The sequence below is a fragment of the Balaenoptera musculus genome, chromosome 11 (assembly GCF_009873245.2).
Source record: "Balaenoptera musculus isolate JJ_BM4_2016_0621 chromosome 11, mBalMus1.pri.v3, whole genome shotgun sequence".
Classification (NCBI taxonomy): domain Eukaryota; kingdom Metazoa; phylum Chordata; class Mammalia; order Artiodactyla; family Balaenopteridae; genus Balaenoptera; species Balaenoptera musculus.
Window position 1 is genome coordinate 31,998,076 of NC_045795.1, and position 25,586 is coordinate 32,023,661.

Consider the following 25,586-nt stretch of genomic DNA (forward strand, 5'->3'; position numbering starts at 1 on the left):
CTGGCCCCAAATGTCTCAAACAGGTCTGGCTCAGGTCTCTGACTTACAGGACCTGGGGTTCTGGGGTGACACCTTACACAGGCCCTGTAAGGATCGTAACTGAGGTAAAGAGCCCTCCCCCGAGCTGGGCTGGACCCTACCTCAAGGAGAGACTCAGGGGCCCTGCCAGGGTTACTTGAGGTACACCCTCTCCCACCGCCTGATGCTCTGTGCCCAGGGAAGCCCCAGGCAGAGCAGTGGTAGGGGGGGCGGTCAGCAGCAAAGACTAGGACGTGATTAGGACTGGGAATACTCAAGAATGGGGAGAATAAGGGCAGAAGGAAGGTCATTAATAGACGAATTAGGCCATACCAGTAAAATAGTTTTATTTAATTTTAAAAGTTATTGATGGGAAAATTTCCCAAAGCTGGGAGTTAACAGTCTAGAGCCAAGGTTGGGAGTGGGACCAGGATTCACCTAAAACCCAGCTTGAGGCCCCTGAATCCCACCCTCTACTCCCTTCCAGAGGGAGGAAGGAAACAGCTGAGGGGAGCCCTGAGTCAGTCCTCTCCCTCATCCCCCCGAGGGCCTGCTGTGCCAGGCCCCTGAAGGCAACAGCTCGTGCAGAGGATTTGGGGGGAGAGGGAAACAGGTGAAAACTGAAATTAGAGGTTAATAATCCCAATGACCCTCCTCCCACCCCCCCACCCCCTACCCCCGCCAGATAAAAATAGAAAACTGGTGGATATGAAAGGAGGATGGAGGATAAACACTGATGCAATAAACCCCTCGGCTCCCCAGAACAGACCAATTTGGGCCGACTGGAAGAAAGGTCATGAGCCCCAGCTGCATGTTACCTTTGGAGAATAAATATTCCAGGAGGGAAAAACCATGAGGCAAGCTGGTACCAGTTACAGTCAGTGCAGCCGAAAGGCCTGGTGTAGCCTGACCCTATCTGCACAGGGAGCAGAAGAGGTCAAGGGCTTGGGCTAGGTGAGGACCCTGAGCTGCGAGGGTTGGGGCACCTTGCAGTCCCCGTGCAGCAGTGGCAGGAAGGCAAGCAGGGCCCTAGTTGAGCAGGTTGCCCTGCTCCTGGGCCTGGGTCAGGCTGTCCTTGCGGTGCAGGTGGTGCACCCCCATCCTCTTGGGGCTGCGCTGGGGGCGGCCGGAGCTGGGGAGTGCCCAGGCCCTGCCCTCAGTGCGAGGAGTGCCAGGCCCCTCCTCTGTGCCACCATCACTGGGCAGCAGGCTCTGGCGCTCTTCCTCGGGGCTGATGGGCAGGTTCAGCTGTTCCTCTTCCTCCTCCCTGGGAAAGCCAGGGTCAGCTTCTGTTGGCAGCAAAAGCCCACTTTCACCGGGTGGGGAAGAAGATGCCTGCACCTCCTCATCTCCGCCAGCGGGACCGAGAGCAAAGTGGCGCTGCAGTTCAGGGAGCGCGTCACGTCCAAAGGCTGTGCGCTGGGCCACAGCGGCCGGGGGCGGAGTGCGGTCCACAAACGCCCGCTGCCAGCTGGCCAGCAGGTCCTCCTCGGAGCTGGCAGAGCTGGCCGGGGCACTAAGCCCCGAGGGGGCCGGGCTGGGCTGGTGCTGCGGGGAGGCCTGGGCCGAGGCAGGGCTGCTGGGCACTGGGCTGGGGCGGGCTCGCTCACTGCCCTCCTCCACCAGGCTCAGGGAGATGGCCTGGCGGGTGGCGTAAGTGCAGTTGGGCAGGGGGCTGTTGCGGGGAATCCGCACCTTATCCTCAGAGAATTCTATCACCTTGCGGCCAGGATACAGTGGGTGGGGCGGAGACGGGGTGGGGTAGGGGCTCAGCTTCTCAAAGGCCGGCAGGGACATCTCTTCCTCTGGGGAGCCCCCCGCGGTGCCCAGAGAGCAGCACTCCCCGTTGGGTTGGGGGACAGGGCTTCCCGGAGCTGGGGGGCTGGCTGGGTCACCTGGGTCACTCCCACTCATATCCACGTGCACAAAGACATCCTCAGCCAGGGGGTGCCCGGCGCTGCCTGACTGGGCCGAATTGAGCAGAAGAGACTCCGGCTTCTCCAACACGCGGGCAATGACCGAGGTGGGCACCACAGCCCCTGGGGCCAGGCTGGAGGCAGGCCCCGGGCTGGCAGCCTCCTGACCACTGTGCAGATGTTTCCGAACCATGTCCTGTAGCTCACAGGGCAGCTGGGGTAAAGGAGCGAGAGAAGGGAAGAGAGACATGAATGAGCCCAGCCTAAGACAGCTTGCTTCAGGGCAAATATGACGGCTGCCACATATAAGGCCCCCCGTGTGCTGGGCACTTTGCTATCACCTGTTCTCGCAGCACACAAAGGTATATCCTCATTTCGCAGATAAACTGAGGCTCGGTAGTGGTAAAATAAGTTGAAGCTTTTGATTAACACAGCCAGGATCTGAACCCAGAACTGGTGCTAAGGCCCACATGCTCTCAAACGTCTAACTTCCCCATCTCAGCGGTAGATTCTGCCCAAACCAGACACAAGCTTGAGAATCAGTACTGACCAGAAGCCTTAGAAATACCTTCACTCCTTCTGTAGGCCCCATCAACCTTGAGCCTGAGCGCTGGGGTCTAGAGTTTGCCCCTTGGAGCAAGGGGCCCTCTCAATTATTTTTATGGCCCAGACCTCTGGCAACCCCCTCCTTCCTGCATGGGATCCGGAAATTGAGATCCTCTCTCCCTGTCTCTGTTCCAGAAATACCAACAGGGCCAGTCCCCGCTCTGCCCCTAGTGATGGGCCCTTGACAGCATGCAGGACACCAACCAGCGGCCGAGCTGACTGGCTTCAGAGGACACAGGGAGGCGAGGGGAAGGCAAAGCAGAAAGCAGGGAGCTGAAGGTATAAGGACAGGACAGAGAGAGGTGTAGAAACTGGAGTTGGAGGGTTCCTAAAAAGGGCAGACGGGCATTGGCAGGGAAAGTGCTCCACTCACATCAGCGAACTTGTGGTTACGGAAGTGAGACTTGTTGCACTTCAGGAGCTGCACAGCCAGGTTGCAGTCCAGCCGGTACCGCTCCTGCGGACACAGACGCAGTTCAGAGCCTGGCACAGCCCAGGGGAGCAAGGCGGGGCCGGGACATGGCAGCACAGGCAGGGAGGCCCCCGAGGTGACCGTACATTGAGCTCCTCCAGCTTGTTGATGGTGTTCCTGGCGTCCAGCAGCTTGTTGGTCAGCTCCACGATCTCCCAGTCCAGCGTTTTCCTGTCCAGCTCAGCCTTCTTTATCTGAGGCACAAGACTCACAGTGAACCCAGTCCACACCCCAGCCAGCCCTTTCTCCCTTTCCCTCACCCTCTTCCCGGCCCAGAGACACAGGAAGCCACAGGTGCTAGGGCAGCCAAGGCACACAGAGACAGACGATGGACAGACAGAAGGAGACCAGACACCTCTCCTGCAGTCCAGGCTGGCTGTGGGGCGGGGGCTTTCTGAGCATGATTGACAGCTGCCCAGGCCAGGACAGAGCAGTCTAAGAGCTGCCCGGCCCTGGAGGGCACTCAAGGGGCTCTACACACCAGGCGAGGCAGCTGGTACCTGAGAGGCAAGAACTGTGCACACCCAGGGGCTGAAGCCGATGCTGCCTGTGGCTGTTTCCAGGATCAGGCTGGGAAGCGGGAGGAGGTGGGGAGTGGGGCTGCGTGGCAGCTGGGGGCGCCTGTGAGATTATCTACTTGAGCAGGGAGGGAGCTGCAGGCCCAGAAGCAGTCTTCTGATCTTCAGCTCATGGACTGGATCCACAGGCCCCCTTCCCCCAAACGGCCGGGGCCTGCTGCCCACTGCAGCCAAGAAGCTGTGAGCATTCAGTGGTGACATCAATCAGTAACTCTGCCCAAGCCAAGAACAGGCTCCCCAGCTGTCCCCCAGGAGGGAGGCACTGACTGCTGAACAGGCCTCACATGAGGAAGAGGAAAGGAGTGGGCAGAGGGCAATGGCCGGGCCCCAGCAATCCCAGATCTCAGCTGAGGAGGAGGCGAGGGCAAGGGAGAAAACACACAAACTCAGACGCAACTGCAAAAATCCAGCTGTGGCTAAGAGAGGCCTGAGAGGAGAGTGCGGCAGCAACGGTGGCAGCATGAGGGAAGACGAGGAGAGAAGAGAAACAGTGTGAGCATTAAGACAGTCCTGACTCTCACAGCACACTGCGGACCCCTCCCCACCACAGCCCACCCCACCACCCACCCCGAGCCCAGGGCAGGATGGCAGTCCCCTGGCAAGTCCCAGCCCCTGCTATCCTGTGAGCACAGCGCCAGCCAAGCTGCCCTCCTGGACAGATTACCAGCGTGTGCAGCTTGTCCTCTAGCTCCTGGTTGGTCCTCTGGGAAGCCGTGTAGCTGTGCTGCAGCCTGTAGAGGGACACAAGGCAGACCCCTGGATCAAGATCCTGTTCTTCAGACCCTGCTCAGCCCCTCCTTCGTAAGGGATCTTGGGCAAGTGCCCCTCCCAGAACTTCAGTTTTCGCATCAGAATCAGATGATCTCTGAAACCTCTCCCGGCTAACCTCCTATGAACAGGGAGATGCGTGCATGTGTGTCCCGGCCCCTCGTTCCCACACCTGCGGAACTTGTCCTTAAATTTGTCCAGCTCCTCACGGCTCTGGCCCAGCTCCAGCTCCAGGCAGTCCTGCCCAATCTCCAGCTCGCGCTCCAGGGCCTCAGTGCGCCTGGTGGCCGAGGCCAGGCGCCGGCGAAGCTCCTCATTCTCCTGCTGCAAAAGCCTGGTAGGGTGAGGGGTCAAGGGCAGAGGGGCATCAGAGATAGAAGGGCCACCCTAGAGTTCCAGGATGGATTCAGGAAGGAAGGAGTAGGGGTGACGTGAGAACAGGTAGCTGTGGGCGGGGGACTCCTTGAGACTCAGCCTGAGTCTGGGGCAGCGTATCCCATAGGCCTGCTGGCACTGAGATCACAGCTTGGCTGGGAGGGGAAGAGGGGATGGTAGAGGACAGTCTGCCCCCCTCACTGTAGAAGAACGAGAAGACAGAACTGCAGGGGCCACAGTTCCCAGTCTGTCTCTGGTTACAGCCCAAGCCAGCTGGCCAGCAAGCCCCCAGCTCCAGTTTCCCCACTGCACGATCAGGCTCCTCCATTATTCATCTCTTGGAAACCCAGCCCAGTGCTGCCCTCCTCTGCAGAGGCCTCATGTAGCTGATAGAAAGGGCTGCGGGGAGGCAGGTGGCACAGGAGGGCCAGGAGCTGGGGAAGGGAGCTTTGGCGAGAGCAGCCCCCTCAGAGCCATCCACCTCCTTGATGCCAGGTCCTCTTGGAGCCCATGGAACAAACCTCTTTTTCCAGAAGGAATATCCAAAACTTCAAGCCTCCTCCCAGAGTCCCTAAAACACCCCACCTCAACCTTTACCTCTACCTAATCCAAGGAAAAGCCCAAATGAAACAACAGCCTCGCCTGCAGCTAAGAGGGACAGAGCTGAGGCAAGGCAGGCTCTCGGGCAGCAGATACTCACTTCATCCTCTCCGCGTCAGTCAGGGGCTCCTGGGCACAAAAGAACAGAAGCTTGAGGCTCAGCTCTGGACAACTGGCCTCCTGCTTGCTCCCCACCCCCTCCAAATAGCCCTGGAAACGGTCATGTCTGAAGCCCAGAGACTCTCACAGCACAAGTGGGCTGCAGGGCCCCGCAGATAGAGGCAATCCAGTAACACCTGGACCAGCCTACTCTCTCCCGTGCCAACCAGATTCCAACCCTCACCCTTACCCACACTAGCCCCAACCCCTCTTAATCCTAGAGCCAACTGCAAATGAGTCCTGGTACCCATGCTACCTCTCCCAGGGCTAAAGAGATCCTCTCAGCTGTTCACTGGGCTCCTAGTGGGCCCTGCAGGCATAGCCAAGACTTTCCAGAGAAGTGATGAAGCCAGGCGAGCTGGAGTAGGGTTCTGAGCTCTGCCAAAGCCCTTCTGGCCCCCAGGGCAGAATCAGGCCCTCACAGAGGCTCGGGAGGCACAAATGCGTGGGGGAAGGAGAGCCTCTGGGCTAAACCTGACTGAGACAAGTAAAGCATCTTCTGCTTTCACCCTCCTGCCGCATCCTCCTCAAGCCTCCACGTTGGTCACAAGCCAGGGTTCAGCCAACCGCAAAGCAGAGCAGACCCGTGCTATGACAGGAGGGAAATGTCAAGCAGCATTTGATTGGCCTGACTGCTTCAGGATGCCAATCACAGGCAGGACAGTGAGGTGGGTGGCTCAGACCATGGACTTGGGAGCCACTGACACCTGGATTGATCCTGTTGTACCATACACTAGTTATGTTAATCTTGCTGAACCCTAGTGGCCTCATCTACAAAACCAGGGGAATGCCCAGTGGGTGGCACCTAGCACAATATCTGGCCTTTTAATTTAATGTTTCCTGAACTGAAAATGGGCAAGTCATGGATGGCATTTCTGCCGTGAATGTGACCAGAGTGGGCCATGGTATGCCTGATGCTCGGCACGTGCTGGCCATCTCTCAAGTTCTTTAAATGTGTTTCATGCACTGCAACAGGATAGAGACACGGAAGCAAGATGAATAAACTGCAGCACTTGTTTCCTCCTGCACTAAGCTGAACGAGGGAGGAAAACCGATCTGGAGAATGCTTTGCAGTTGCCTGAAGAAGCCCTCCTAAGAATCTAATGCAGTTCCGAGCAGGGAGCACGTATTTGATAAGTGTCAGCTAGACAAAGGAAAGCTGGAGGAGGGCCTGACTTTCAGGGACAGCAAAGAACAGCTAGTCTGGGGGAAGTCGCTGGAGCACTGCTTCCTAATGGCCCCCAGAGGGGCCGCAAGTTGAATGGCTCTGCTCCACCAGTGAAGGACCAGAGTCCTGGCCTCCAGGCAGGTTAGCACCCCTCTGTCGGGTGGGCTGCCTCTTGCATGAAAAACAATACTGCATGGGATCACTTCTGCTGAGCTACACGTCCTGGACACATGGACGTGTGTCACAGCTGTCCCCTATGAGTCTACATGGCCCCCACCAGCACTGCTGCAACTGAGAGCCCAAGTGTATACCAGCAATGCCACACCCTCACCCCAACTGGTGGGACCAGATGTGCCCTCAGGACAGCCAGAACCCCGCCTCAGAGGCCTGCATCTGCCAGCCGGGGCAGGGGCACCACTCTTGCTGACCTCCTGCTCGAGCTGGGAGCCAGGAACTTCCAGCCGCAGCTCCCGATGCTCGGGTGGTGCCTTCCGGTAGGGTTTCTTAGCAGGGGCTGCACTGGTCATTCTGGGAGGTGAGGGCTCCTCAACCTGCTGAGGGGAACAAGGAAGGAGGAGGCTCAGAGATGTGGCAAGAGGCCTCTGAACTGAGAAAAAAAGAGGACATGTAGGAGCCACCAGGCAGGCAGACAGGCCTGGGCTGCTGCTGGGGTCATTCGAAGGGCTGGACTCTGGTGTGTCAGTGCCCATGGGTCAGGGGCGTGCTGGATGGGGGCCCGGGTCCAGGGGGAACAGATGAGAGGAAGCCGGGGTCCAGGGACTAGGTGCAGGGAGTATGGATTGGGCCCCACCCCTTGCCCCTGTGGGCTCGGAAAGCAGCCTCAGAGAAAAAGCTGCTCTCCAAGCACCAGTTTCCTCAACTCTAAACTGGGTTGAGAATGGCACCAATTTCATAGGGTTGTTTTAACGATTATGTAAAGCACTAACAACGGTAGCTGGCACTCAGGAAATGTTCGATAAATGTTAGCTTTAAAAAAAATCGTAACCAGAAAGTAAGGGTTTGAGATGTGTTCCCAACCTGAGCTCCTCCAGGGGGTCACCAAGCTTGAGGGCCCTGAAGGTCAAGCCTCTCTTGCCTCCAGCACTCTTTTCACCAGCCCCCACCAAGAGGGACTGCCTGCTGCCACCTCATCTGCCAGCCTCCCCAGGAGGGAACCCAGTGGGGGGCGCAGGCCTCACCAGGAACATACCGTCCGCCTGTCAGCAGCTCTCTCTGTTCCGCTGTCCGGGAGTCAGCCCTCGGCTCTCTGCATCCCACAGCCCCGCCACTTCCTCTAGCCAATAGCTCCTGAAACCAGAGAAGGGAAGAAAGTGGAAACCAGGTGTCAGCCGCCTGTCTGTCAGTACCCGCCAGGGAGAGCGGGACAAGGGTGGAAGCACTGGGCTCCCCATGAAAGCTCTGTCCAGGCCCAGAGGAGACACATGTGTGTCTGTGTGTGTGTTCACGGTCTCGGCTTATCACATGCCTGATTCCGGGATAGGTCTGGTCCTGTCTTGTCCCTATCCTCCCTCACATCTGTCCTGTTCATCTCCCAGGTCTCTCAGAGTCTAGAAACAACTAAGAGATTTGGGGGACATGGGTTGCAGAAGAGAACACCAGGAAAAAGCCTAATAGAAGCCCAAGAAGATGCTGGGGAAAAAAGCTCCTAGCAATGTTTCCAGAAGGAGCCCAAACACCTAGTTCTGTGGACAATGGTGGTGAACAGACTGTGTGATGAGGAGGGGTAGGTCCAGGAGAAAATCAGAAAAAGGAGCATTTTAGAGCAATGATGGTTCTCAACCAGGGTGATTTTGGTCTCCCCCTGCCCCCTCCTCCCCCCACCCCTGATATCTGGCAAACGTCTGAAGACATTTTTGGTTGTCACACCACGGGTGGGTGGTACTGGCATCTAGTGGGTAGAGGCCAGGGGTGCTGCTACACATCCTATAAGGCACAGTACAGCCTCCCACAACAAAGAATTATCAGCACAAAATGTCGATAGCGCCTAGGCTGCAAAACCCTGTGTAGAAAGCCCCAGTCTGGGGAGCTGAGACGCCTGGCTTCTGGGCTCAGTGCTGCGTCTGACACACAGGGTGGCCCTGGGTAAGTCCCTTCCTCACTGGATAAATCTGTCATCTGCACAGAGGTGGCTGGACTGAGTGACCTCTGAGGTCCCCTCCAGGTTCTTGGGGTTCTGACCTCTCCCCCACCTGTAATGAGCTGGGCTGCAGCGTGGGGGCAGCAGCCACCACAGGGACCAACGGAGGCAGGAACCTCAGGTGGCCTTCTGGGCATAAACAGTCTCGCGGCCGCCATCCACCTCACCAGAGCTGGGGCTGAGGGAAGCCTTGCGGGCTAAAGCGTGTGTTCCTGCTGCTGGGACATGCCCTGGCCACAACTCCTGTCACATTCCAACAGGGCCTGAGGCAGGAAGCACGGTGAGGGGGCGGGGAGGGCGGGAAGCAGGAGTGGCCTCCCTCCTCTGTCTGGGCAGCCTGGCCTCTGGCGTGGGGTTCTGGGGCTTGGCAGCAGGAACGAGCCGCCACCCCAGCCCTTTGATAGTGAGGCAGAGCGGGTCCCCACAGGGCACGTGCAGCAGGCCGTGTCGGGCTGACTCCAGGCGCAGGAATCCGGGCAGGCCTGAAGGGACAGCACATTCCTGAGGTGTAGTCACCCCTACATGTTCCCCAGGGCTACCCTCCCGGTGGGACCCTGGGTGGGAGCTCCTCTGGCCCGGGGGAAAGGCCCAGAAAGTCCCAAGCCAGCCTGGGCACCTGGGTTCTGATCGTCAGGGGGTCTCAGCGTGGGGGTGTATATGAGTTACAAAAGGGGGAAGAGCCAGAGCCGCAGGAGTAAGAGATACAGGTAGCCAAGAGCTCCAGGGAAATCCAGAGCTGGCCTCTGCCTTCTCCCCTTCTCTGCGGAGAAGCCAGGTCCCTCCTCCCTTCCCCATCTGCTCCCCACTCAGCTGAGTAGCCCTTTCTCCTTGCAGGCCCCTTTATATACCCCCTCTATTCTCAGCCTCTTTTCTTCCCTATTCCTGCCAATGCCCACCCTGTCCTCTAGGTACTGGGACACCTGTGTGGGCAGTGGGTGGGCAGGGAAGACACTGACAGGCCCAGGTAACTGGTCACTCTACCTGTGAGGAGAGAGAGCGGTCTCACTCCATACCCTGCTGCCCCAGCTCTAGCCATCACATGTCCTACAGCTCATCCTGCCTCATCTTGACCTCACGGCCCCACAGCACATATTCCCAGGGCTTTCATGGCAAGATAATCTGGCTTGCTGAGGGGACAGACAGTGTGGATGTGGCTGGCAGTGAGATGGATCGTAAGTGCAGGCTCGGACTATGGGATGAAACGTAGTGGTGATGGGAGGTTCTCTCTCCCAGCCAGAGAAAACTCTTTTCATACGTGTCAGAGTCAGTCACAGGGAGGGAAACGACTCCCAACTGGGGAAGCAGAAGACAATGCCCACTAGCGAGACAGTCCACCAGGGAGCCTGCAGTGACCCCAACACAAGTCCACGAGGAAACGTCCGTGCCACTCCCTGCCCCATGTCCATAAATTCCAGTGCTTGTTGGGGCCCTGGTTCCAACTCCTGAGATCTGCTAAGTGCCCCAGATCCAGCCCACAGGGGACCACAATTCCAGCACTGAACAGGGACTCGACGCACCTGGCAGGCTGCTGTCCCTGACTGGAAGCACGGCAGGGAAGGTCAGGCCCAGGAGTGAGAGCAATGCCAGGTGCACTGCAGAACAAAGTGAGAAGCAGCTGGACAGCAGGTCCACAAGCTGGGAGAAGAGGAAAGATGAGCTGGAAGGCAGCAGAGTGGTCCCTCCAGGAAGACCCAGCTACTAGATGCAGCCTCCACTGGCCAGATCTCCTTCACCTCAAGATTCCCAAGTTGCTTTGGAGTGTTGCAGCCCAAGGAGGACTCCCAATCCCATGTCAAGAAGAAGAGGCCCCCAGGGAAAGCTGGACAACTCAGAATGTGCCATGGGCCACAAGGAGCAAACAAGGCCTTTTGGGTCCTCTTGGCCTCTGGATGCTGAGCTGGCTCCAGGGCACCTCCGAGAAAAGAGTCTTCTAGAAGTTCTAGAAATTGACAGGGAAGAATCCCACTCCCATCCCTCACCACAAACTACCTGAGCTTCAAGGAATTGGAGGCAGATGACTCAGGATGTGGGGTACCAGATCACATGCTGGGTTTGTACTACAAGAACAGCTGTGCTCTGGGAGAAAGGCTGAAGCCTAAGTTAAAACCCCTGGCTGACCCAGTCTGGTCTGCAGCTCCTCAGGCTGGACCTGCAGGCACTGCTGTGGAAGACACCCAGAGCAGCAGTAAACCTTCCCCATCTCGTGGAGGTGAGGTGAGAAAGGAAAGCAGCTCTCCTCACTGCCCCCACCCCACCTAGCTCCTCCTCCTCCTTCCTCTCCTGCATAGTATTCATTCTTCAGTTACTCAGAATCAGTTCAGAGGACAGACTCAACCCCCTATCTGCTGGGCGGAGCGGGCGGGTGATAGCTTCGTAATTGCCATGTTGCAATCTGCCAGTCGGCTCAGGCCGCCTGTTACCGCCTGCCCTGCGTGAAATACCTTCTCCCTGATTACAGCCCACGGGGCACGATTAGCTGCCTCCAGAGAACAAAGTCTACTTTCATTAGAAATGGGACTCGGCACGCACAGCGAACCTGCACTGTGAACCCACTGAACAGCTGAGCAGAGCGTGTATCAGAGACAGATACAAGGAGCAATGTGCGCCAGGAGCTGGCTGAGCAGCGTCCTTTAATCAAAGGACAAAACATCTGCCAAGCATCTCTCTCGAACCAGGAGATGGCACTCCTACCCGCTCCCCTTTGTGGATACGGAGAGTGTGGGTATGTGACCTGGGGCCTCCAATCGAGGTCAGGGATGACGCTGCTGGAAGCGAAGTAGGGTAAGGAGAAACCTCTTCAGAATTCGGATCATCTCCAAACCACTATCCTCTCTCCTACTCCCTGCAAACACCCACAGAGGCAACAGCAAAAGGTTCAATTCTAAGCCAAGGATACCCTGTTACTTCCCTCTGCCATCCTTTCTGTGGGTCTGCCCAAGGGGAAAGTCACCGGTGCAGGAGAGGAAGGGAGGTTCTAGCATCCAGCTTTCTCTCTGCTCAGGGCTCAGAGGCTACCCCCTCAACACTGGCCCAGCAGAGGGAGACAGGATTGAATCCAAAATAGGTGTGGCTCTTTGGTTTTTCAAACTCTGCCCTCCCCCACTGGAGGTCTCCTCTAGCTCCCAAGTTCTGCACTACCCCGTCCACCGGCCCAGTTCAGCTGCCTGCTCAGAGACACTGCCTGCTTCCCCAGCTCCCCACATCACCCACACTCTCTTCAAGAAATTAGGGCCCCAACAATTCCTCTGGGCTCAGACCATTTCTGAACTTACTAATGTCTCTCTGCTCCCAGCCATCACTGAATCAAGCAAGTGAAGGACCTCAAGGGGCCACTGAACCCAATCTTCTGAATCAGGGAAGGCACACACCTCACCACAAAACCCATTAAAGCTCTTCTTTCGTATTCACCCAAAGAAAGTCAAATGGAAATTAGCAATCACTGGTGCTTTTAAAATGAAAGGAAAACGGCCCCTTTTCAGAATACTCCAGCTGTGCTGTATGGTGCCTTAACCCAGCAGGATATAAATAAATAATAAAAACAAATATGGGGGGCTTCCCTGGTGGCGCAGTGGTTGAGAGTCTGCCTGCCAATGCAGGGGACACGGGTTCGAGCCCTGGTCTGGGAGGATCCCACATGCCGCGGGGCAATTGGGCCCGTGAGCCACAATTACTGAGCCTGCGCGTCTGGAGCCTGTGCTCCGCAACAAGAGAGGCCACGACAGAGAGAGGCCCGCGCACCGCGATGAAGAGTGGCCCCCGCTTGCCGCAACTAGAGAAAGCCCTCACACAGAAACGAAGACCCAACACAGCCAAAAATAAAATAAATAAAAAATAAACAAATGTTTTAAAAAAACAAAAAACAAATATGGGCCCTTCCTGAAGTCCCTAATCAACCACTAAACAGGAACATCTGATCACAGGGACTAGCGCCTCCCCTGCGGAAATCGTCCTCAGCTGTGAGCCCTGATGTAGTCTCTGAACACTACAGGCCTGGAGGAAGGTGCACCTCTCAGGGCAGGACACACTCCTGCCGTACATATCTAGCTGCTTCTCAAGCCTCTGAAATTCAGCCTCTGCCTCCAGCTGAGGCCCAAGAAACACAAACCACCACCCTACAAGGGCCAGCCCTATAACCAGCAGGGGCCCCTGAGATTGCCCACAAGGACCGCCCCTCCCACCCACCCCCCCCAGTCAGTATGGCTCCTCTCCACCTCGACTGTCAGTGAACAGCCGCATAGTGAGCCGATCCTACCAAAGCAGGCTGGGTCCGGCCTTCCCCACACCGGGCCCCTAGTCTCCGGCACAGCTGTTCCTGAGATACCTGAGCAAAGCCCTCAGCGATGCTGGGCGCGTGGCAGGCAAGCAGCCAGCAGAGCACAGGTGGGGCCCAGGCAGGCTCTGCTCTGGGCTGATGACAAGGCTGGAAGATGCCAGTCTGTGCCCAGACCAGCCCTGCTGCCCCTCCCCCAGGCAGGCCTGTCACCCCTCGGGGCAAGTTCGACCTCACCCTCTTGGGGCATGCTGCCTGCGGCCCTGACCTGGCCCCCTGCCCGCTCGAAGCAGAACAGACTGACAGGTTTTTAAAAGCTAGAATGGGTGGGAATTATTGTGCCCCAAAGTCATCCTGAGGCCTCAGAACTAGTGCTGGTGACCTGTGAGAGCTCACCTGGATCCCCACCTGAGCAAATACCTCAAGTCTATCCACCTGGCCTCTCATTCAAGCAAACACTTGACAGGAACAAAGGGGCTGAAGACTACTGACGATGATGATCCAAGCAAACCAACCCCCACCCAAAGGGAGGGCCAAAAAATCCCCAGGATCATAACCAGCACTTGACCTTAGTCCCCATGCCCTCTCCTAAGGAAGGGCAAAGTGAGGGTGGCCCTGAATCAGCCCGCCACTCCACGCCCCTTCTGCTCTCCTGGTCACGCCCAAGCCACAAACCCCTCCAGCTAGCTACCTCCGTACTCAGGGTCCCTACACATCCGCGCAGCACCTACCCCCTCTCTCATTTACACACTTACACCTCATGGTCGCAGGCAGTTCCCTGCCATCTCCCTCCTGGCTCAAGGGAAACAGAATCCACTTAGAGGACCTCCAGGTCTCAAGTTCCCCCATCCAGCCCACCCCACCCTGCACTGCCTCCAGAGGCTGGAGACAGTGTCTATCTACAGAGTTACCCGTGCAGAACACCAGGGAGCCCCGAGCAATCGGCCTTCCTGCTACCTCTGGACCCCCCTTCTCCTTTCCAAGCCTGGAGGGAGGTGGGAGCTTGTCGGGGCCTTCTCCATGGCAAGCTGAGGCCAAGGCCTCTCCTAGGCCCACTGTGGAGTCCAAAGGCAGGTCCTTCCCCCTCTGGCCGAGCCGCCCTTCCCAGCTCTCTGTGGTTAAAGTCCACCTGAAGCTCCAGACATGGAAGGCGGTGGGGGGACTAACTCCACCCACTCCACCTCCCAGAGCCACGGTCGCCAATGGGAGCTACATCTCAGATGGGTACCTGGTTCTGGGCTCCAGCTTTCAGTTTAAGTAGTTTCACTCTTCTGCCCAGGCAACTTCCCACAGCCAGGCCAAGGTTTTCCTCAACCTCCCCACCCCCAAGAAGAACCTGCAATTGATCCTAAATTCAATTCGTATCCTGGGATGAGAATAATGGCGACAGCATCTTCCCCTCTTTTTTTCTTTGGCCCCGCCGCAGGCCTTGTAGGATCTTAGTCCCCGGACCAGGGACTAAACCCAGGCCACGGCAGTGAAAGCGCCGAGTCCTAACCACTGGACCACCAGGGAATCCCCACCATCTTCCCCTGTTGATAAAGGGACGAAACTATCCGGTCTAGCAGAAAATTCCCTTCTTACTCTCGTTCCATCTGTCTCTGAGGCGTGAAACCAACAGTATGGTAACTGAGGGATGTTCTCAAACTCCATGGTGCTAAAAGCAGATTAAACAGAAATGCTAACCATTCTGTTTTAAGGGAGAACTGATAGGCATGGTACTAACTGAAGGGAGAAGGAGGGGCAGAGTCCAGCAGCAGGCTGGCAGATGGGCAGGTGCCCATGCACAGCCCCACCCACAGCAAGGAGACTGGGAAAATGGAGGGAACTCAGTAGTAAGGACAAGCGAGCAGAGGAGATGGCATGATGTAAGCAAAGGGGAGAAGGCACAGGCCAGGGGGAGGAAGGGAGAAGAGAGGCATGGCTGGCGGCACCCCCAGGGCAGGTTAGCTGGCCCAGGTCAGACTCACAGGGTTAGTGTCTTCTCCCCAACCAGCCAGCTCTCCTGGTTAGCACGATTAGCGATTAGCGACAGACTCATGGCAGACGCCCTCCAGGCACTCCATACAAACAGACAGCTTGGTTTGTGAGCAGCCCAACTCCGGAGCTGCAAAGAGAGAGCAGAAGGATTGCCAAGCTGCAGGATGCCTGAGGGTACACACTGCACTCTCCTGACAGGGACACTCCCCCAGACTTACCACCAGACCCTCAGGGGCTTTCTCCACTCTGGAAAGCATGCCTCCTGAAAGTACAGCACTCCCCCTGCCAAGCAGCGAGCCCAGCTCATGACCCCAGGGATGGTCAACAGAAAGAGAGGACTGCCGTTGTGGAACGGGGCACTGCTACCAGGGGGAAGCTCCCCTGTCTCACCTACTCCCGGAACACTGCTGCCAGGCTGCACCAGAGCCCTGAAAGCTGCTTGTAAGAACAAAGCCACCCACAGCTGCAGCTGCCACCTAGCCCAGGCCTGTGCCATCAGAGTTCACCCCACCACCTCCCACGGGCTCCGAGGAAAGGGGCTGGGAGAGAACTGGCCCAGGGACCGGAGGCTGCAACAAGAGCTGCATGGAAAGCCCAGGACAATGGGGCAGTGTGCACCCCAGCCAGCTGGGCCAGTCAAAGGAACGGGTGACACACTGCCACCTTTCAGTTTCTGAAAGGGCCAGGGAATGATGCTTCGCAGTGAGCTGGTCCCAGAGGAACCCACAGAGCACGGATAAGGGCTATGCTACAGCCAGCCTCCCCAGACCCTGAGAGGGACTACCTCACCCCCTCACAATGAGCAATGCCCAGAAAGGCTAGTGTTCCCACACAGCTAGCCCAAGGAACACTCTTTCCTGAAGCCTCCAGAACCACCTAGGGGAAGTGACATACCCCGGCTTAGAGATCTCAAGGCAAATGTGCCACAGCAGTGGAGTCCCAGAGACCTCCACCCAAGATGCAACCCCTGGGTCAGCAGGACAGGAAAGCCCTTCTGTCTGAAAGGCCTGCAGATGACGAGATGACTCAGGGAAGGAAGGGGAGAACAGAGACCACCCTGGCCCCACATACGGGCCTGGCCTTCTCCCAAGCCCAGGCCAACAATAAACACAGGCAGGAGAAGCCTCCGACAGGCTTCCCAACTGCCTCCTCACTGGGCTCCCCGCATCGCTCTGACAGCCCCAGAGGTCAAAAGGCCAAGGCCTGACCATGAAGGGTGAGATAACCATCTAGCAGAGAGGATGACAACTGTTCCTGTGGGCTCTGACCTCTTCCCTGCACTGGCAAGGAAGCATGGCCATGGGCAGGCTACCTTCCGAATCCTCACCACACACACACACACAAATAAATAAATAAACACCAGCTGGGTCTGGTTTGCTTTTGAAAGGTAGAGCAGCAAGTGACCTGGCTAATCCAAGGTTTCAGGAACTAGAGGAGACTCTCTGTGCACTAAAACAGGGGTTGAGAAATCAGGTAAGTCCACTCCCTTCCCAGCCAAAGATGAAAGAGGAGTGAAGGAGAGAAACACGTGAGGCGAGAGTGCTGATGCCCGCATCACGCTTGCACCCATCCTGGTTCCCACTCAAGGGCACTCCTGCCAGAAAATTTCATCCCAGAATAAAAGACAATCCCTCAGAGATAAGCAGGGTGCCTGCTGTGGCAAGAGCCTCTAGGAAAGCTGTCCCATCCTCCCAAGGAGCCAGCCCCCAGGAACGCACCAGGCTGGGCAGGAGGCTGCAAGCAGGATCCTCAAAGGCTCCAACAGGGACTCACTCCCACCCCCACCTCCCGGGGGTTAACTGTTAGGGGGGCAGAGCAAGCTGAAGAACAGTATGTATTACTATCGAGTTTTGTTTATTTTACAGGCGATACACGATGGGGAATGTCTGGAAGGACACAAAAATGATTAGAAGGATACATGATAAACGGTTAACAGTAGTTCCCTATCTTTGGGAAAGGGCTTAGACAGGAGCAGTGGGGGAAGAAAGGAAAGGTCTTTTTAGTTTACTTTTAATTTTGTATATTTTTCTGTATGGCTGGTATTTTAAACGAGGACATACATTATGTTTACGATGAAAACATACAGTTCCTCGACAAACGGACAAAATCCCTCCGTCTGTACTGTGCTTTACCATTCTGGAAGTGCTTTCCCTTCCATTATATTTCCTTTGATCCTTAGAGCCTAGTGAGGCCCACGGAACAAGTGGAGTTCTCCCATTTTGAAGTGACAAAGAGGACAAGTGACTTGCCCAAGGCCACAGACACACTGGGACAGAACCCTCCATATCCAATTCCAGTGCAAAGCCTGGAAAGCTGTCTTCTCCAGGGAGCCACAGGAAAGCGACAACAATTCTGCCCTGATGTAAAGACCCTCAAAGACTTCTGAGATTGAATTCCCCACTTGGCTTACCTGGGAAGGTGCAAAGAGGCCACTGCTCAGTACCCAAGGCAATAAGCACAGAGTTCTATCCCTCTGGTTCGCTGAGTGGAAGCACAGGGCTCTCGGGTCTAGGCTGACTTCCCAAAAAGCAGTCCCTACCCTCAGGGAGATCCCTCCACAGTTTACTGTGAGAGCACAGAAGCTCTTCACAAATAGGGGGCCATGTCCTTTATGGATTCCAAATGTCACCTAGTAGACAGTTGGCACTTACGAGATAGACCAAACAAAGTTCTCACTCTTCTACTCATGGACTCAGTCCCTCTGAAGCCTAAAAGCACAAAACACAATCCAGTCCAGCTGGCTCACCCAATCTCCTCTCAAATCTGCTTAACATACAATGCAGCTTATTACTCCTGCCAAGATGCCATCAGGAAGATGTGCCACATTGCAGTGTGCACCCCACACCGAGGGATGAGGGGTAGAGCCCGGGGAAAACTCCTTCAATCCACTTCTGCCTGCTGGTTTCATCCTTTTGGTTCGTCTAGGCACTAACAAGGCTGTAGTAAGTCCTGGTTGTGAGCATGGGGCCCACCAAGACAGGACCAGTGATACAACAGAAAAGCAAGCAGTTTACAGTGGGCACTAAAAGGAGCTTAATGAATAACAAAGAGGATGCCAGCAGCCAAAGACCTTTTAGAAGATGCTAATTAAGCAAGAAAATACACCTGTGTGTACTTCGATTCCTCTTTTAACTCCTTCCCGCTGGCTTAGGGATGTGTGATTAGAACATAAGGCTGAAAAGGGAGACAGCTGAAGCCAAGCACCTGGAAGATCATTTAACCACATTAACTCAACCCTGGAAAATAATTAGTAATGTGATTGTTAATACTATCACCGTTTGTTTATGCAGGACCTTCCTTCCTGAGGGTTCAAAAAGCTTTGCCAGATAGATCTTATCTGCTTTAGTCTAAGGAAGGACTGGGTTGGGTCACACAAGAACCAGGATTGCTCAGCACCTACTATGTACAGTCTAACTAAACGCTCAGCCTTCAATAAATGACTTTGCCCCTAAGAAGCTTCAAAGAAAGAAGATCTTGCCCCTAGATGGGGAGAGACAGGTTAACTGCCCCCCTGCATCATAGTGTGATGAGTGCTCTGAGAGCAAAGAGGAGAGGCACCTGGCTGGGGCAGGGGTTTAAGGACCAGACAAAAAGGTTGCCCTCCCGAGAACCCAGACAAATCTTCCTCTGATTGTAAACTCACACTGGAGCACCACCCGGCATTATACAATTAAGAGGTCTAGACTTCTGGAAACAAATTCCTTTGGTGTTTGTTCAGAACTGGTGCCCAAAGAACTACTCCCATCAATGATACCAAAAACAAAAAGGCAAAGAATGGACAGCAACCCTCAGCTTCCAACCCCATTTCCGGGGAGCACCTGAGTTAAGCCTGTTCTGTGGCACAAGAAGATCATCGAAGCCCTAAGAAAACTGGGACAAGAAGTCTGCCTTCCTCAATGCCTAGATGTGTTCCATCAGCTTCACCCAACATTTTTCAGTCTATAAAACACCGGGGAACATGGATCATCAAACACGCCATCCAGTCATCCCCAGCCTTAACTATTGGATTGACCAAAAAGTTCGTTCGGGTTTTTCTGTACCATCTTACAAATCCACCACCTACCCACCCCCACCTGTACCCACCAAGGTCATCACCAATCTCGCATGCATGTCACAGTCCATCAAAGGAGTTGTTTCAACATAACAGATGGGGAGAAGGATCAACAATCTTATTTTGCACACTGATGCTGTCCCCAGTCTCACCTTTTTTGTTGCTTCATCACAAAAAAGGAGACTCTCTCAATTTTACTCCCATCTCAAAAATGTTCCTGCTTACCTGGCAAAAATCAAAAGGCTTAGTCTACCTTGAATAAAAACAAAGCCTTTTCTTATCCACTGAGTTTTCCAAAGTGGGATTCATTCATTTAACAAATATTTACCAAGTATCCTTCATATGCCAGGCACCTTGCTACAGGCTGTGAACTCAGTATCTCTAATGCTCAATACTCTTGCAAAAAAGGTAATGTCACCTTCACTTTATAGGGGACAAGGGCTTCCCTGGTGGCGCAGTGGTTGGGAGTCTGCCTGCCAATGCAGGGGACATGGGTTCGAGCCCTGGTCTGGGAAGATCCCACATGCCGCGGAGCAACTAGGCCCGTGAGCCACAACTGCTGAGCCTGCGCGTCTGGAGCCTGTGCTCCGCAACAAGAGAGGCCACGATAGTGAGAGGCCCGCGCACCGCGATGAAGAGTGGCCCCCGCTTGCCACAACTAGAGAAAGCCCTCGCACAGAAACGAAGACCCAACACAGCCATAAATAAATAAATAAATAAATAAATAAAAATTAAAAAAAAAAAAAAACTTTATAGGGGACAAGACCAGTGATCCTACTGGTTAAGCAACTTGCCCAAAGTTGCACAGCTGGTAAGGGGCAGAGTCGGGATTAACACCCAGTTCCAAAATCAGACTCTATCTACCACATTGCTCACCCCACTTCCAACTGCCCTCACCCCCACCCTCCCAGTCTCCCCTATCTCCCCACCCCATGATCAGGGAGGGTCCCTCCTCTACAGGGGGTCAGCTCAGTGAAAGAGACAGACAGGTAAACAGAGGACTCACCACACAACATGGCAAGTGCCAGGACAGAGGTTCAAAGTGCTGTGGGGACATAGAGGAAGAAAGGAAAGGAAGGAAGTCTTCTCATCGGAGGAGACAGAAAAGCTGGGTCTCAGGGGATGAGCAGAGCTTCAGAGACAGAGGTGAGCATTATGGAGAGAGTGAAGTGCACAGGCAAGAAGAAAAAAGTAAGCGGATGTCTAGAAAAGGTTCAGGAGCAGTAGGAAACTCAGGAGCAAGGAAATACAGGACAAATGAAGCAGAGTGGCAGCAACTCAGGCCAGAGGGTTGAGTTTGGGCCAGAGTGCTTTTTGCATACCACGTTAAAGAGTGTGGACTTTATCCCAAACAAGGGAGAAACCATGGCCTTTCTAAGGGAAGAGACATTGGTTTTTTTTATAGGAAAATAATTTTTAGAGCAGCAGGGTAGAGTAGGGAGAGACTGCCCACATTTCATTCATCCGTATGCACCACAGCATTATAAAGCACCTCTTATGTGCCCTGCACTATCCTAAATGCTAGAATACGATAGTGAGTAAGACAGTATCTGTTCTCAAGGCACTTAGAGTCTTGTGAGAGTCAGACAAGTAAACAGGCAATTACAATGCAGCCTAAGTGCTAAAATAGAAGTAAGCACAGAAGGACAGTAAAGGGCGGTGGGATCCCAAAGGAAGTGACATTTAAACTGAGACCACAAGAGCAATAAGGAAGGTAAAGGGAGTCTGGAATGTCTGCATTCCAGACAGCACGACCAGCTTGTGCAAAGGCCCAGAAGCTACAGAGAATGAGATAAATTTAGAGAGCTGTTAAGAGGCTGAATCCAGGTGAAGAAATGAAGGCCCAGTTTACCCACAGGTCCTTGGCACTCAAAATATGGTGGCGAGAGGAGGTGAAGGGATTCGATTCAAAGATAATACATGAATATGGGGTGTTATAAGAAGAAACTGATTTAGACAACAACAAAAAGAAAATGCTAAAGGGGGAGAATCAGCTCAAAATCTATCAGCCTTCACCCTGAAGTTCAATCATCTGCTAAAATGTGACCTGCATCTAGAAAGTCTGAGGACTTCTACCAAAACACAAAGGTGTACTCTACGGAGATAACACGTTTCAGCATGCTGACCGAAGCACGAGTCAAGATAAAGCACATTATCCTGAGACACGTGGCTCCTCTGTTGATGGAGGAGGGGAGCAGAGACTCACAGATGCTGTCTAACTCTCAAAATCACACACGCCACAACAGACAGAAAAGTTCATCACAGGGCTGCGTCAGAATTCCCAGGGCAAACCCTAGGTCCTGAGCCCCCGACACCAGGCGCGTGCCTACCCTGATGGCAGAATGGAGAGTCATTTACTGAAGAAAAAGATGGACCCCGAGGGCGTGTTAAATAGACAGGACATGACTCAGAAGGAGGGGAAGAGTAAGTCTTAAATACAGGGCAAAGGAAAGCCAGTCAATCAATCCTTGGGTACACCTCTGCCCCAAGGCTGCACACGGGTCTTCTGCCTGGTAAAATGAAAGAGACCTGGGCTCGGCAACAGGGCCTTCCTCAACAACATAAGCCTCAGCAGAAGCACATTTATTTTCCATTTTCCTCTCACGTTAGAGGGAGGGAGCTGTTTAAAATGCCACATTTTTTCCCCTGTGTAGTTTGCTACTTGCTATTTTTAAAAGAAAGATGAATCCAGACCGTCTATGAGTTTAACACTATGGCTACTTCAACTGCTCATGTCACTAATCATAGTCAGATTGAGCCTTATATTTACATCTACATTAACTAACCCACACACCCACACCTTTAATGCATGCTAAGAATGGATCCCAGTGTAACTCTGTCTGCTCACCCAACCCAGCCCAAGGTTTTCCAAAGCACAGTCACCAAGCTGAATCACAAAGAGAGAGTCCAGATTTGGCTAACATGGCACAGGGCACTCCCTCACCAATCCCTGCATCAGTTATTATCTCTGAGAGGAAGGAGAGAGCTGAGATGAAGAGCTCAGCTCCTAAAACATTTTTTAAACAAACAAAAAAATTTTACGACAATATGGGTATACCTCTAACCATCATTACAAGCAAACAAGATACACATTGCTAGTAGGCATATTTAAAAGTTAATTTCATACCAAATGCAAAAAAAAGGCTCAACTGCTGAAGCCAGATTGCCTGGGTTCAAATCCCAGCTCTGCCACTTACTAGCTAGGTGACATTGAGCAAATTACTTAACCACTCTGCACCTCTATTTACTCATCTGTAAGATGGGGATACTAACAGTATTAAATTACTTAATACAGGTAAGGCACTTACAATAGTGCCAAGCACACAGAATGTGCTCAATAAGCACTATTATTATCACTCAACTGCAAATCAGATAACTCTGCAGCCTCACAGCTTCAAACAGGAAATCACTGGCATTTAAACATCACTTTAAATAGCTTAACGAGGATATTCTCACTACACACAAAATCTATACTATCCAAAAGCTGTGCCTCTTCTCCTTAACATCAGGATAGCAGCTCAAACCAGTACAGGTCCTCCACAGAGAGACACCAAGTTCAACCATGAAGCAGAAATTAGTGCTGAGATCTGACTAGCATAATAACAACAAATACATATTGCGTGTCAGGCACTGTTCTAAATACATTAATATACTGACTTATTTGACCCTCACACAACCCTATGAGATAGGTACTCTTACCATCCCTATTTGATTGATGAGAAAGCTGAGGCATAGTGAGCTGTGCAATTTCTAAAGGTCACAGAGCTACAAATGGCAAAGTGCAGATCTGAATAGGCAATCTGGCTCCAGAGTCAGTGCTCTTAATCTCTGTGTGCGCTCACCACACTGTCCTTGCTGATCGCAATTTCCTAGGGACATCCACAAATTGTATGCAGAAAGAGAAGTTTCTCAACCTTCTAGAAATGAAGTCACAGCTAAATAACACCAGTTCTTCAGATACTTGAAGGTGTCTCAGGGACAGAATGATGTGAAAAATGTTCGCAGAGCTTTATCCCAGTCAGCTTGACCTCTTACCATAAACTGACCTGGGTTTCTCCTCCCTAATCCCAACCTGCCTCCCCCCCTCCTCTGACCCCACCTACCCACCAAATCCACACCCACAAAGAACACTAACGAGCCCTTCTTACCAAAAGAAACGATCAAAAGAGACAGACATGCTGCAAGAGTGAATTCAGGAACTGGTGACAGCAGGTACCTAAATGGTTAGTGAACACCACCAGAAATTTGTTTTCTTATGACTCCCCACCATCTGTCACCCACAAATCTCCACTTCCGGCAGGATACCAAACTGAAGATGTGATGGGGAGATCAAAGAAAATACAGTGAGCATGAATGCACTGCTTGTGACAGGGATGTGTTCAAATACTTTCAGCCTGATCTCTACGCTCTTGCCCACGTTCGCCTGCACAGGTGAAGGCATACACGGCTCAATTCTACACCCAACTCTCAAAAATCAGCGTGAGATCTAAGCAGGACATTAACTTAGGGACCACAGGCAAAGGGCAGCCTCTATAGAAGAGTGCCCTTCTCAGATTAAATAATTTTCAGCATCACTCGTAGCCCATGCATCCTGCTCCGCTCCCAGGGAGCATGCCAGCCTGTCATCGGAGGCCACCTTACCCGCTCTGGGGTTGAGCTGGGGCAAGTCGCTACCTCTTCTTCTTTCCAAGTATTGTGATTTCTTCCAGTCCCTGGGGCCCCTGAGTCTTCAGCTGAAATTGGGGCAGATGCTGCTATAAGAACTGTGAAAAGGCTGATCTAAGTCTAGAAGAGGGTCATTTGATTGGCTTTAGTTCCCTCTTTACCAAACCTGCCCAACATCCTTCAGGTCTCTCTTCCCCCCTTCCCTACTCTCCTCCTCCACGGAAAAGACCCCTTTCCTCTCCCACCGGCCTGGTACGGTCGGGCCTCCGCCCCACACTCCAGGCTTTTTACTCTCCTCTAAGAAGTTCCGCTCCAGTTCGTGACTCTGCTTCTCCGGGGCTGTACACCAACTTCTGGTTCCCCCGCCTCGAATCCCCTCCCCCAGGGCTACCACTGGAATCTAGGTCCCCTCCCCTCCATCCCTATCGCCTTTTTTTCTCTCCGCCTCCAACCTTCCACCACTCCATTTCCTCTTCTTAACCCCGGTGCTAGTCCTTCCTCCGCCCCAACTCCATGTTGGTGTCCCCATGATCCTCTACAAGTCTAAACTCCCGGCCCGACTACTCCAATCCCACAACAAACTTTCTGCCGCTGCCCACTCCCTTCAGACCGCCATCTTGCCGCAGGGCAGGCCGGGTAGTGGTCACGGCCGCGGGAATCCCCACGCACTAGGCGCCGTGCGTCATCGGGGGCGTGGTCATGGGGGCGTGGCTTCCAACTGGGGAATAGCGGGGCGCCAGACAAGGTGGAAAGATGGGGACGTAAGAGCAGGCTTTGGTGGCCTGGCAGCAGAAGGAAGGAGGTGTCAGGAGTAGGGCGATAGCGAGAAGCGTGGGGAAAGATTCTGGTATTCAAAAAACAAAACCAAAAAAGACTGGGGGTGAAACAGCACAAAAATATAGTGAGGGAGTTGCAGCCCTGGTTCCCCATCACCCAAAGGATAAAAGGCAGTCTCTCAGCTTGCCACATGGAAATCTCTAAGATCCAGCTTCTTCGCCCCTTCATCAGCCTCATTTTCCACCTCTCCCAGGGACTTCATGTTCCCCATTGTCCTGTTTCCAGGCCATCAGGCCTGAAAACGTCCAAGCCCTCTCCTCCCCTTGCATTATGAATTCCTACTCCTCCTTCAGCCCTCAACTCAAATTATCACCTCCTCCAGGAAGCCTTTCCCAATATCCTAGATTGGATCTGGTGCTCCTTTTGCTGGGTATCAATAGCCACTTGCACATAACTTCATTGTAGCTACCTGTGCTGTAATTATTTATTTACATGTTGTGTGTCTCACTAAACTGCTGCCAGGGGAAAAACTATATCTGATTACATCTTCATATGCCCTAACAGGTGCCTGGCACACAATAAATACTTAAGAAATAAATAGCATAGCATTCTGCCACTCACTACGAATACTCCTGCCTCAGGGCTTTTAGGTTTTCTGTTCCCTGTGCCTGGGATGTGCTTCCTCCAGATATTTCCTCTCATTGTGTCTCTGCTCAAATGTTACCACCTCAGAGAAGCCTTCCCTGGACAAACTATCTAAAACAACATCCCCAATCACTCTCCCTTACCCTGCTTTAATGTTTTCTTTCACAGCACTTATCATTATCTGACATATTTTTCTTTGTTTGTTGACCATCTCCCACTATAATGCAAACTCCAGAGCTCTGGGACTTTTCTCATTCATTACTGTATCTAAAGCAATGCCTGGTATAGTAGGTGCTCAATAAATGTTTATTGAATGAATAAATGGCATGGAGATAAGTGATAGAGGGATTTTGGAATGTAGTGATGGGGAGAAGGAATTG

At 53.6% G+C, this 25,586-nt stretch overlaps 1 protein-coding gene across 11 annotated transcripts; it reads right to left on the reverse strand.

Annotated features, from left to right (window-relative positions):
• Nucleotides 1-349: 349 nt before the first annotated feature.
• TJAP1 (tight junction associated protein 1) lies at nt 350-24,466 on the reverse strand. 11 transcript variants are annotated; one of them, XM_036870380.1, is made up of 13 exons: nt 24,367-24,466; nt 23,761-23,852; nt 23,268-23,335; nt 15,059-15,195; nt 7,871-7,968; nt 7,089-7,214; nt 5,434-5,462; nt 4,531-4,692; nt 4,255-4,321; nt 3,988-4,017; nt 3,099-3,206; nt 2,914-2,997; nt 679-2,148 (listed from the first exon to the last, which is right to left on the reverse strand). In XM_036870380.1, the coding sequence occupies exons 6-13, from the start codon at nt 7,185-7,187 to the stop codon at nt 1,048-1,050; spliced, it is 1,680 nt and encodes a 559-aa protein (XP_036726275.1). In that variant the 5' UTR covers nt 7,188-7,214; nt 7,871-7,968; nt 15,059-15,195; nt 23,268-23,335; nt 23,761-23,852; nt 24,367-24,466; the 3' UTR covers nt 679-1,047. The 11 variants fall into 11 exon arrangements, with proteins under 11 accessions (XP_036726283.1, XP_036726275.1, XP_036726273.1 ...); XM_036870378.1 differs by lacking the exon at nt 23,268-23,335; XM_036870384.1 differs by lacking the exon at nt 15,059-15,195.
• Nucleotides 24,467-25,586: the final 1,120 nt, after the last annotated feature.

Coding starts and splice junctions, on each gene's coding strand:
- TJAP1 (XM_036870383.1), bottom strand. CDS start 7,187: ATGACCAGTGCAGCCCCTGCTAAGAAACCCTACCGGAAGGCACCACCC. Junction 4,693..5,433: donor ACTGACGCGGAGAGGATGAA/GTGAGTATCTGC, acceptor TCACCCTACCAG/GCTTTTGCAGCAGGAGAATG. Junction 2,149..2,913: donor GTAACCACAAGTTCGCTGAT/GTGAGTGGAGCA, acceptor CCTTTACCCCAG/CTGCCCTGTGAGCTACAGGA.